The sequence below is a fragment of the Pyxicephalus adspersus genome, chromosome 11 (genome assembly GCF_032062135.1).
Source record: "Pyxicephalus adspersus chromosome 11, UCB_Pads_2.0, whole genome shotgun sequence".
Taxonomy (NCBI): domain Eukaryota; kingdom Metazoa; phylum Chordata; class Amphibia; order Anura; family Pyxicephalidae; genus Pyxicephalus; species Pyxicephalus adspersus.
The window spans coordinates 59,790,723-59,803,745 of record NC_092868.1 but is presented as its reverse complement, the minus strand read 5'-3'; the positions used below and the strand labels follow the sequence as shown (position 1 = coordinate 59,803,745).

The 13,023-nt window shown below is 42.4% G+C and overlaps 1 protein-coding gene across 2 annotated transcripts in view; it reads right to left on the bottom strand.

Moving 5' to 3' along the window:
- Nucleotides 1–6,615, bottom strand: part of KCNJ5 (potassium inwardly rectifying channel subfamily J member 5) — a 42,395-nt gene extending 35,780 nt beyond the window's left edge. Inside the window, exons 1-3 of one of the 2 annotated variants that reach the window (XM_072426573.1) lie at nt 6,429–6,615; nt 1,440–1,578; nt 189–236 (exon numbers count right to left, since the gene is read on the bottom strand). In XM_072426573.1, coding sequence (XP_072282674.1) covers nt 189–235 — 47 coding nt within the window. In that variant the 5' untranslated portion in view covers nt 236; nt 1,440–1,578; nt 6,429–6,615. Of the gene's footprint in view, nt 1–188; nt 237–427; nt 943–1,439; nt 1,579–6,428 lie in introns of those variants that run through there. The other variant, XM_072426574.1, reaches the window with a different exon arrangement.
- Nucleotides 6,616–13,023: the final 6,408 nt, after the last annotated feature.

Sequence of the window (13,023 nt, the reverse complement as noted above, 5' to 3'; positions counted from 1 at the left end):
GCACATTTCTGTATACAGTTTGTGCATTACATTGAAACTCTTTGCTAACATGAGATAGGTGATCAAATTATTTTCCATTTCATAGCAGGTAGTGGGGCAGCAGCTCTATGCAGGTGAGCAATTGATATACACAAATATTTCTATCAACAAGCTCTAAGATTGCAAAGCAAAGAGATAAAAATATTCACCTGCAAGGTGACCGGTATACTCTCGGGATGTTGGGATATCGCTTCATTCTAAAAGAAAAGAAACCAAGGCATGAACATATGGATTTATTTTGTAAACTCACTTATTAACATACTTTACATTTTGTTCATTCGGTCTATAAAAACCCACTTTGACTTACCCATAATCCCCTTTCCAGCAGTATAGTTCCCCTACAGTCCTAATCCTGGGGGAGGGGACAAGACCTGTAAGTGGTACTTACCTTCAGCAATAAAAGATCAGGTCCAATGTGCTCCATACAGGACAGTGCTATATAATAAATCTCAGGACTGGATGAACAGAATTTAAAATCCTTTGGCAGGTAAAGCTGCTCACATGTGTATTCCACCTGTGTGCACAGCACAACAATCTCTATTGGGTTCTATGCAGAGCGACATGCAAAGTGCAGCAGCCAAATCAAAGTGTATTTTCACCATAAGGTATTCTCCGATACAGAAGGGGTTTCTAATGGTTACCAGTCTTAGAACATTCATTTTTTTCTGCACTGTTTTTAACACATAAGATTCAGGTATTCACTACGTGTGCAAGAATCAAACAGCATTTGTTTCCATTTAAAGTAGAACTTCACTAAAAGCAACAAGATTACCCATCAAAATGAGCTTTTGCTGCAATATTCATCTCGAATCCAAAAATGTCCTGTTAGCTCAGTCTTATGAGCAGCAATCCCCAGCCTGTTACTGGGCAATGAAACGAGAAGCAGTACTTTGATACACTCATTTCTCTATTACTCTGTTCTTTCATTCAATAAACATGCTCCTTGTTAGAATCTAAGCAAAACTAATGACTCCTTGTGCTGCCTCCCCTCTCCTAGTCTGAGCTCTACAAGGATTGCAGGAGGATGATATAAAGTTAGGTTCAGGTACCTACACCATCTATGGGAGCAGCCATTACTGACTTCCTTCTGAAAATGAAGTTATCTGGTTGTATTTCTGATGCTCTGAATAAATTTCTCAGGTAAATCACCTGGAACAGGTATGCAGATGTCAGAACACCTAATCAGCATATTCATTCCAGGTGAGTGATATACAATGCATGATGGTTAGATTATCACCACAATACTAACAGGTGGTCTAGGTGGCAGCTTCTGTATCTCTCCTGACAGGTGTGCTTTATAAATACAAACCTGCATTATTTGTGTGTTTTGTATGTATGGAAAGGCCCAAATAAATGAAAAGCCCCCTCCATCCTGTACGTCCATGTGAGCTCTGCATTACCTCAAATACACAGCGACGTGTTACAGGGTCACAGACGGCACTTCTTGGCCTAAATGTTGTATTCTCCAGCACTGAGCGGATGATGTGCAGCGTCAGGTACACACAGAAGGGACAATCTGCTCACCTTGTGTACAAAGATCTGAAATGTGAACAATGATTACATTAAAGACACAATAATATCAACGTCAATATATATCAAAAAATAAAATATCATACAACACTTTATAGAGTCCACAATCAAGCCCTATTTATTGTACAGCGCTGAGTAATATGCTGGCGCTATATAAATCTTGTTTATTAATAATAATAATAATATTAATAATAATAATAATTCAATAATAAGTCATGTTTGGGCCGGCAGTGAGGTTGCAGTGCAGATACCATGGGAAGTTGCTACATATAGTCTCCATCCATGGCAGCCCGATAGAAAATGAATGGGATGGCAGATTGTGGTACTGACCGCTGAAAAATGTGTGCGCAATGGTTCTTTAATAGCCAGCAATCCAGTGCAAGTGACCAATTGGCTGATACGGAGCTGGGCAGGAATGCCCTAAATGCCCCTCAGAGGGGGTAACAATGTAATGTCTATACCATGTCATATGTTATTACCAAGCTACACAAACACAGGCAGAGCATACAAACTCCATGCAGATAGAGTCCTGGCTGTGCTTTAGTGCTTTGAGGACAAAGGTGCTGTCCATTGAGCCATCGTGCTGACCACAATGCAGGATATAGAGAAGAGTACAGGTATAAATTGGGATATTTTAGTAGCTGAGGACTGTAAAGGGATTCATAGATCGCTAAGGACAAAAAACCTAATATAAAGCCTTCTGACCAACACTCGCACCAATATGTACAGAAGGCTGTGAATCAAAAATATGACAAAAAAGGATAACATTCATCTGATGACCTATATAAAAATTTATAAGGGTGTCTAATATTGTGTAGGTTCCCCTTGTTCCCTGACACATACAGGCATGGGCCCCTGTGATATCAAGATGCTAGGAGCAGATCCTTGGTCACATGGCCTCCACCTTCCTGCATCCTACCCATAATGCACCCTGCGCTGCCATCTCTTCCCCAGGTAAATGATGCAACTGGCCATTCACATTATGTAAAAGACATTACATCAGACCAGGTCACTGTCTTCCATTGCTATGTGGTGCAGTACTGACGCTCGCATGCCTGTTGCATCACTGGTCAGCATAGGCACTCCGCTCTGCAACTATGCAACTACCATGCACTGCAACGCTCTGTGTGTTCTGACACATTTCATGGCTGGCAATAGGTTAGAAATTTGTGATACAGAAACTCCTCTGTAGGATCAGACCAGACGGGCCAACACCTATTAGTTTACCTTGAGCGACCCTATTGCAGGGTTTCTGGACCTTTCTAACAAGGGGGAACCCTGGAAATAACTTTAAAGTCTCAGGGCCCCCCCTATAATTATTATATCCACAGATCACAGTATATTAGTGTGGGGGTCAGTAGGAAGAATTCCTCTTACATTTATGGCCAGTGGGAAGAATGTCACCCTTACAGATAGCCAAATAGATCATTGGGGTCACTTATACTGACCTGAGAGGTGCAAACTGCTCATTGCTCAAGGAACCCTAGCGCCCCCTGGAGGAGCCCTTAATGGGAAATACTGCTCTAGTGCCATTTCACTGGTTCTCCTTCCTTGGACTGCTTTGATGGCTACTGACCAGGGCTACATACCGGGGACACCCCACAAGACCAGCCATGTTGGAGGTGCTCTGGCCCATCGTCTGGCCCTCACAATATGGCCCTTGTCACTTAGATCCGAACACTCCTCCTTTTCTCCTGGTTCCAACTCATCACCTTAACAACTGGTTGTTCACTGTCTACTTAATACCCCGCACCCTGCACTTTTTTTAGGGTCATTGTATGGGGATCAAGGTTAACCCTTCACCTGTCAGGGGGGTCGTGTCATTGCTGGTTGGTGTAGTGCAGCCATTCTTGACCGGGGTTCTTTAAGGGGTTCCTAAAACCTCCCATTGATGCCACCACCTGGTAGGGGCAGCTGCATGACTCTAGTGAGGGTATATTGTCTGTACAGGGGGGGATTCCAGACATCACTATAGGGGGGGGGTCCTTTCCTCTGGCATCAATATAAGAGCCCCCCCCCCCTCTCCAAAAAAGCGGTTCCCAGAGACCTGAATATTATTTTTAGGATTCCCCTTGGGGTAAATTGATTGGAAAAGCCCGGGGTAACATATCTGATCAGGGGTTATCCTACTAAAGGTGGAGTTTGCAAGAATCCAAATCTGTTTTCTGCGATAGACTGGATCAGAACCACCGGTCACTGACAGCACAATGCTGTATAAAACTACAATTGTGATGTCATGTGATGGGGCAGAACGATTCTCCCCTTGCCCTATGATGGGCAGTGATTGGTTTCTATTGAAGTGCCGGCCTTGTGGGGCTCAGCCATTTCCATCGTTCTGTATTCCTTTATATAACATCTGGTATAACGTTCCATCATCTGTGGGGTCTCTGCTGGAAAAGATTCATTTTCTATCAAACTACCAGAAAATTTCCACAATGACCACCAGAGGGCGCAATATAAAGATTTCCCTGACTGCCTGTACCATGATACTACGTGGCGGTATAGGTGAGTGATATAGGCGAGCGCTGTGTGATTTTATATCACAGAGAAATGCGTCGTCATACTGCGAAATGCGTCAGCCAATCCTCAGATTTCACACATCCTGCTGTGCGCTATTCCTTTAAGATGAAACAAAAATAACCCCTTCCCCCGGGGTACATAACCCCAGCATAGGGGCCCTTTAAGAGATTTCTGATTGGTTCTCCGAATTTACTGCACTCCTATTAAAAGGGGACTCTAGATAAAAAGGTGTTTATGTTGTGTGCAAGAAAGGGTTAATATGTCTATCATGACCCCCAGAAGATAATTGCCCCACTTGACATGTGACAACTGCCCCGACGTCACCGAACAACCCCATACTGCCCTATCAAGATATAAAGGGGCACTCCTAGCTCACAATGTAATTATTTAACAAAGAGGACCTGTCACAGCACACAAATCTTACCATGCCACTGTGTAATAAGGGTAAAAAGGGGCACTCCTCATACCCCTCACAGGGGCAATTACTGAGAATACTAGGGGCAGTTTTGTATAATTGCAGTAAAAAGAAGAACCCCACTGCTAAAATTAGAGTTAAATGTTCACTAATAGGGGAAAGGGCAACTTTCCAGAAAAATTATCCATTCTGTGTTATGGGGGCACTCCAACCAATGACACACCACAGTCTGGTATTGTCCTATGACAGGTCCTCTCCTGGGGGGGGGGGGATAATGATAATAATCCCCCCCAATATATAATATTATAAGTGTGCTGACCCCAGAGACCCCCTAATGACAGGTTTAGGGGTGTGGGGGTCTGTACAGGAAATACCCCCTACAGGTCATTCTGGGGTCACCCCGGTAAGTGCTCCGTATGCGGCCTCGGAGCTCCGTGTCCGGTGTCAGTCGGTTTTTTTCCCGGGTATTGGTCGGGGTGTCAGCCCAGTGTGGGGGCCCCGGTTGGGGGGGGGGTGAGCCCGGTGTTGGGGCCCTGATCAGGGGGGGTGAGCCCGGTATGAAGGCCCCGGGCGAGCCGTTGCGAGGAAAAGTGCGGGAAAATCTCCTGAGAGGAGGACGGCGGGCAAAGTGCAGGGGGGAGGGGAGGATGCTTCTACTTGTAGTTCCTGTGCACCTACCGAGCCTATAACACCCAAATCAACCCCCACTGACCGAACTGACCCCACTGCGTGCCCCTCACCCCCCTATTGCCCCTTCTTGTCAGGAGGTTCAGGTCTCTATATTAATGTTCTATACCCCCCCCCCCATTATATAATTTAGGGATTTATAATGAACTGAGTGAAGGGAGATTATCACCGACATGATATAACGATCGCTATGAGGAAATCACAGGTATGACACAGCCCTGCACCCCTAATACCAGTCACCCCATCACCCCTGATACTAGTCACCCCATACACACATTTACCCCTAATACCAGTCACCCCTTACACCCAGTCACCCCTCATACCATGCACCCCTTTACACTGTGCACCCCTCACACAGTGCCATTAATTTGCCACACCCCCCTGACACAGTCACCCCTTAATCTGTGGACCCTTTTACACTGTCACCCCCCCTCCACTGTGCACCCCCTTATAGTCTCCTATATTGCCATGCACCCCACATACAGGCTTCTGCTTCCCTGTGACCCCTCTTACCCTTACACTCACCTCTCATACCACACCCCTTTTACTGGTGCAGAGTCACCCCTTAATCTGTGGACCCTTTTACATAGCCCCCCCCCTTCATGATTTCTACATAAACAGAACATCCCCGCATTTTATTTTACAGAAAGAAAACTTACAACTGAAACATAAAATAAATGTAAAAAGCTCACAATAAAATAACAGAAAAACACCAATAAAAAACAAAGTGGAACGTTTCCCAAATTACACCGGAGAGGCGAATCAGCGACACCAAAACATCAGAAAAGCCGCCAATAAATCTGAGCCGGCCACACACTGTGCAATATTTTCACTCGATTACATGAAATCATTCAATCCATCAAAACAATGAGAACGACGATCATATTTGCAGCACGTTTTTTGGGCAGAGTGCTGATTGGTTGAGGTGATTTTTGGTTGTCAATTTTGGGGCAAAAAACAATATTTAAGTTAGACAGAATGGAGAAAACTGATTAATATTAATAATAATAAACAGGATTTATATAGCACCAACATATTATGCAGCGCTGTACATTAAATAGGGGTTACAAATGACAGACAGATACAGACAGTGACACAGGAGGAGAGGACCCTGGCCCGAAGAGCTTACAATCTAGGAGGTGGGAATTGATGGAATATTGGACAATATAAATATTGATCAGGAGTAAATGGCATGCCTATCATAGGAAGATAATCTATCATACGTGTGATAACCAACCTGCCAAGTCCCGGCCCATGCACATGTATGCTCTGCTCAGCCAATGTTGGATCTTTATGTGTATGGAAGTGTGCGGAGCTACCATGAGAACCTAAAGGTGCAGCCGCTGTCTCCTGCAAGCATCGTCCTATCACATCCTGATATCAATATAACGACAAGAAATCTGCATAATCTTCCAAACGTATCCCAAGACTTACCCTCAGTGTGTGGGTATTATAAAGCTGTGCCTCCCCCAACCTTCAGGTCTGAGATTTGTCCATAGGTAATGATCACACCTGTGTCAGGCCTGGGCAGGCAGTCAGTGCACTGACATCATGTAATACAAAGATTGGGCCAGGATTTTGTTCCAATAAATTGACAATTTTTAAAATCAAAAATTTGCTTAAAAAATGAAAGTAAAATCGCTGCTGAAAATCTGCAATGGACAAAAAAGAAAAAACTGGAAAATTAGACTGATCAGAAAGATGTCCGGAGATCTCCAGAAGTGGAAAATTGCTACGTTTTATTTTTTTCTTAATATTTATCTTATATTATTACTTTTTTACTTTGCCTAAAACAAGTTTGTCCTCTCGCTTTTATTTAATCTTTTATTGTTCAGGGAGCAGCAATACTGCAATGCAATTCAGCTGATTCTCCCAGGTGATTGGAGGAGATTTCTGCAGACTGCTGGGCGTCATTTGGGTAAAACAAATGGGGTGCACAGTTGTTGCCTGAAGGCCTACAGTGCTCCCCCTAGTGCTGGGGCATGACTGGAGCCAAATGCATGTTGGTAAGTTTATTTTTGCTGTGATAGAACCTGCAGAATCAGCTTGTGATTGATATTTCATTTGGTGTCTCCTTGCTCAATGAAGAGTGTGCAGAGAGCTCCCACAATCACCTAACGCTCGGTACACCAATGTTGTATGTGCACCCCAACCTGCTTTACCTGTAAGGAATTAGGACCCCCCCATACATGAGCATTATCATACATGGTATAGAGCATGCGCGGTGCCATTCCTAAACAATATAATGCTGTCTGCCTCTCACAGCAATGCATGCAATAAACACATACTGCATGTCACCTTGCTGTCTGCTGGAAATAAGGTCGAAGGATTTTTTTGCGCTTTAACATGCATTAAAAAATAAATTGAGAACTCAACAGCGGTAACACGTCTGTAAATGCAATCAATGTGTGATTGAACCCTGAAATTGTAAATGTTCCGATCAATGCAAATGCAAATGTTCCAGTACCAGAAGCTTCACATGTTGTCTACATCACAATAATATTAGACTGTGTGCATTGCACTGCACAGGACTGAAGTGCCGACAAACCTGCAGCACTCCATAGTGCACATGTTGTATATTGTGGTGCCTTGCAGATCAGATTTTTGGGTTTATGAATTGACTCCCTCAACACAATGCATTCTAACATGCAAAATCCGCCATTAACGTGTGAATAATGGAATAAAATCAAGGCAGATATTAGAAAGTTGCAGATCTGTATTTTATTTTTATTTCTCCTATTATAGAAGATGAATTCAGAATCTAACTATTTGTTTTCTGTTTTCAGTGCAGTTTTTGGTGCGTTTGCTGTTTTGGAACAATGATACCACAATGACAGTAACTGGCTGATTCAGGAGCGCTATCCTCTGGCTTCAGTGGATCATGAATTCTCAGCAATGCGGTAATGCGTTGGACATTTATTGATCGCATTTCATTACCTGGTGCTAAAATCTTCTTCAATTGCTATTAAAAACTTTCACAGGGAAATTGTGACCACAGCATGCAACACACACAGCCTGCTATATAGGAAGCCCCTTATAAAGCTGGGTTTTGTGGCTGGTAAGGTGGTACCTAGAGATGCTGCACCTAATGACTTGTTTGAATTCTATTCTTTAAAAAGGGTGAAGTGGCAAACCTACCCTGCAGCATTCTTGGGCTTTAAGTTAGATATGCCTACTCCTTACTTAGCAGATGATTGACACTTGAGACAAATGGGTTTTCTTGTCTCCTGGGGAAATCTGACAAGTGTACAGCAGCACCCAACATGGAGGAACAACCAATCAGAAGTGATTGCAATGGAGGAGAGCACAGCCGGGTGCCACTTTCTTGTTGTGTGTTCAGCACCTGGTTTGTTCACCACCAATGTGTTGATCCTTAGCTAACAATGGAACAAGTGGCTTCCTATGGTGACAGCTACACAGGAAATGTACAGTAGCTGCACACAATTGTGAGTACAAGTAATCTCTACCACAAACAACCTTTGTAGCTTACACACCAGATGTTTGTTCTGCCAATCTTAGTGATGTGATTGTGCAATAGATAATCACCTACAGGGTGCTATTAGGTGCTCATCCTAATTGTTCATTATCAGGCACAATGTTACCCACCCCAAGTGATATTGACGGAAATAATAAGCAATTAGGATGATCAGAGTGATTTTGGCTAAACCGATTTTCACCCTGAAATTTAGATTTTGCAGAAAGTTAAATCTGTATTTTGCTCATTGGGTTACTTTGATAGCTTAGTTCATTTCAGGCTCTAGTTATTAAACCGCCAATCTGACATTCCTTGGTGGGAATGAATTATTGCCATTGAAACACGTGGACCTGGAAGATTTCAATGAGGGAATGTTTGAGGGAAAGTCTGATTCCCTGTTTTATCAATAAGGCCTTTGGTACTCTATTTCTTTTGTGCTTTTAGTTTTTGCCTAAGTTATGCATATTTATTGTAAAGGTTTTCACTGCAAGTGTTTTCTTTTTTAAAGGATGTGGCTTAGTATTTGGCCTTTGCAGCACCAGGGTACCGGGTTCAATTCTGAGCCAGGACATTGTCTGCATGAAGCTTTTATGTTCTCCCCAAGTTTGTGCAGCCCTCCAGTTTCCCCCCAAAACAGGTTAATTGGCATTCCTAAAATTGGTTGTATACTGTGGTAATGACATATGACTATGGTAGGGACATTAGATTGTGAGCTCTTCTGAGGGACAGCTAGTCACGTGACTATGGACTTGTGAAGTGCTGAGCGATATGTCAGTTATATAGAAGTACAAGATAATAATAAGGCTAAGAGGGGACATTTCTGGCTACAAACAGGCCCAGAGGTGTAGAGCGCTTTTGTAACCTTCAGAAAACATCTAACATCCATTGCATCCCAGATGAAATAAAAAAATGAATAAACCTGTATTGTGCTCATTCCTAGCTATCAATGTTTGGCATATTGCACACTACAGCCAGGTGTAGGGGAAGAGGTAGAGAATATTGCTGCATTTAAAGGTAGTGAGTGAGTATAGTCTGTGAAATAATGAGATGTGATTCTATCACAGAGCAGTGAGATGATTCTGATCTCTTGCCATGAATGTGTAAACTTCTCCAAACACGCAGGACAAACCCTGGCACTCTCAGCGTTTAGTTTGTTGTCAGTCACCATTTATTGCCGTTGTGTTTCCCCTCATGTGCTGAAATCATTGGAAGTATAAAAGTTCAGCAACACATCAATTTAATATTTTTAGTAAAATTTCACACCAGAGCAAGAAGAGGAAATTTGTGCTGACATTCTGCAGCAACTCGAGGTGGAGCCGAACCTTTTCCATAAAGTCATCACTTGGTGCCGAAACCCGGATCTTCCAGTATGATCCTGAAACCAAACCACAGTCACTGGAAACACCTTCATCACCAAGAATCATAAAAGTGCCACATTCACAGCCATGTCATCGTGTTTTGTGACATGAAGGCGTCATTTTGGCAGAATGGGTTCCAGAAGGCACACCGGGGCCCCAACATTATTATAAGGAAGACAAAGCTGAGAGAGTCAGGAAAAGACGGCAGAAATGTGGGAAATGGTTTCATTCTTCATCAGGACAATTCTCCTTCTCACACAGCACTTTCTGTGACAAACACATTACTACGCTGGAACATCCTCCATATTCACCAGATTTGGTGCCTGGGGACTTTTTTCTTTTTCCTAAATTGAAATCAGTGATTACAGGAACGCGCTTTGTGTCAATGGATGCAGGAAAGAAAAAAAAACATCAGAAACTGATCTGCTCCTCACCTTCCACTGTGCATGGGACAAACACTGGAATTGTCATAGAAATACATAAAAGTTATTATATCAGTCTCATTGCCAAACCTTGTAATTGTTTTTGTATATCTACAGCACTGGATTACATTTCCATGATTTCTAGAGAAAAAGATAATAATACACAAAAGTCATTTTACATAGGTATGGGGTAAATGTGTTTCTTATAAAGTTTTACACAGACTTTAAATCCTTTGAATCATAAATACTCATAAAGTAATCATTCTTCATTTTCCCAGCCGGAAAGCAGAGAAAACAAGAGAACAGCAGTACACAAATCTTTGCTGCGTTATCTGCCCGGAGGATTAACATCTGCAGAGGTAAGTCATCATTATTAACTTTTTTTATTTTTGAATGTTTATCTTTTTACAGAATTTTGCAAGATCTGTACATTTTATTGCTATTGCTTTGTGGACAGACTGGTAGGCTAAGCAAATGCATATGGCTACCACCCAGGTTCTTGTGGGCCAGATGTATATTTGATATCTGAGCCTTGTGGTTGCAGGAGCAAATGTAGGCCCAACTGTAAACACTGAATGCTATACATATGGGGCCCCCACATGCACAGGGCCCTATCTTGTCTCAAAGCAGTCCTGCCATTCAGGCATCTATCAGTAGGAACGGCATTGGGTGACAACGGCAGAATGTTTTACCTTCCTGCTCCCTGTTCAGAGGTACAATCACAGCACCTGGCAGTTCTTCAGCATCAACCTTCTATGTGACTCAGGGAATTCATGTCGTCACGTGCCAAGTCATATAAAAAACAAAGTCTATGTCATCATGGTGCCAAGGGCCAGTTGGGTTTTCCCACCCAGGCCATAGGTTGGTCCAGCCCTGGTGTAATATAATTTACACACCCCATTTATTGTTCTGAAATTGCAATGAAATGTTCCTTTCCATTTTGTTTCAGTTCTGCCTGGTCTGCTTCGGTAATGACGAATCATAATTGCATTTTAATATCTACGTCTGTTCTTCGTTAAATTGTGCAATGAGTTCACGGTTCAGTTTTCACAGAAAATTCACTTCAGGATATGAAAATAACTTTATTTACATTTTTTGTTTTGCAATGCAAAGAGTAAAAGATATCAGTACAAAGGTAAAAAAAGCCAAAATGTACAAAACGCTCAGGAAATTAGAAAAATAACCAGAAAAAAAAAACACATCTGTACAAAATTCAATTCTGTAAGAAAAAAACAAAAATGCAATTCTGTGACCGAGGTCTACTCGTTAGTTTATAAGCTTTGTATATATCTAAACTTCTGAGCTGCTTCTGCCCACAGCAAGTCAGTTCATTATGTGAAATATAGGAAAATAATTCATAATTTATACAGTAAAATCGTCCCGTTACTCGGTGATGCTGTACTGACAAACGCTCAGCGTCTGTGAATCGCGCGGGGAATCTCTGGAAGATTCATTCCTCAATATTTTCTGTCCATTGATTGGTTCTTAGAGTCGTGTGTAGAAAGAGATAGTGAACACAATATACAGGGGTACATTGAAGAACGGGCCTGATACACGAGGGACACATTGTGGTCATTCCTCAATCCTTCTGATTCATAATAAATGGCACTGTATGGCTGCCTTTCCTCATTTCTCAGAAAATGTTGTTGGTGCACTTTAATGGCGTTTCTGCATATAACACAAACCCATCATCTCTGTATTGCAGGCCCCATGATAGGTAAGTTGGATTTTACTTATTTTCCAGGATGTCAACACAATGTGGAAAATGCTTATATTATAATACAAGACACAAGCAAGGTGACATACAGGGGAAATCTAAATCCTGTGGCCTAAAATAAGCTGGTTACGTCAATGCCCAAAGCATCATGGTTTGTGCCTTCTTAAAGTGAACCTGACATATTCTGGTTAAAGATGCACTCCATGGGGGTGCTGGCAACAACCACAATGGGTGCTGCTGTATGCTTGTACACCACCAGATCTACATCCTTGGTCCGGAAACAGCCAAGGCAAAATGGTTTGCTGGATCACTTTGCCATTGCTATGTCTTGGTGGCATATGTGGGCGTCCTTGACTGGGGGGGGGGGGGACTTTGGCTGTCTTTCTTGTTTTAAGGTACCAAATAGCCAGCTCTGAAGGAGGTATAGTAATTGATAGAATGAGAGGGAAATGCCCCTCATATGTTTTGTTCCTAAAATCAATACGTTTAGCAAACAAGGGCAGAATCATAAGAACTGGAAGAATCAGACTTGTTACAAATAGTAGCCAATCGTGTGATTATTTGATTTAATCCAACTTCAGACAAATGACCCGTAGCCATAAGCAACATTTCGGTTCTTATCAGTCAGCCCCATCTGGAACTTTTTTTTTTTTGTTAGTGTCCTATGTATTGGTTGAAATTTTAGTTCCTCATCGTGCTGTGACCTCGGTATTGTTATGGTTTCAGCGCTTTATAGGCCTAGCTTTATCAGCGTTTTATCAACATTGCTGCCAATGTTGTGCTTGGTTAGAATGTTGGACACCACTGCCCATCAATGCGTCTTACATTGCACGCGTAACATTGTAACGTCTTACATTGCA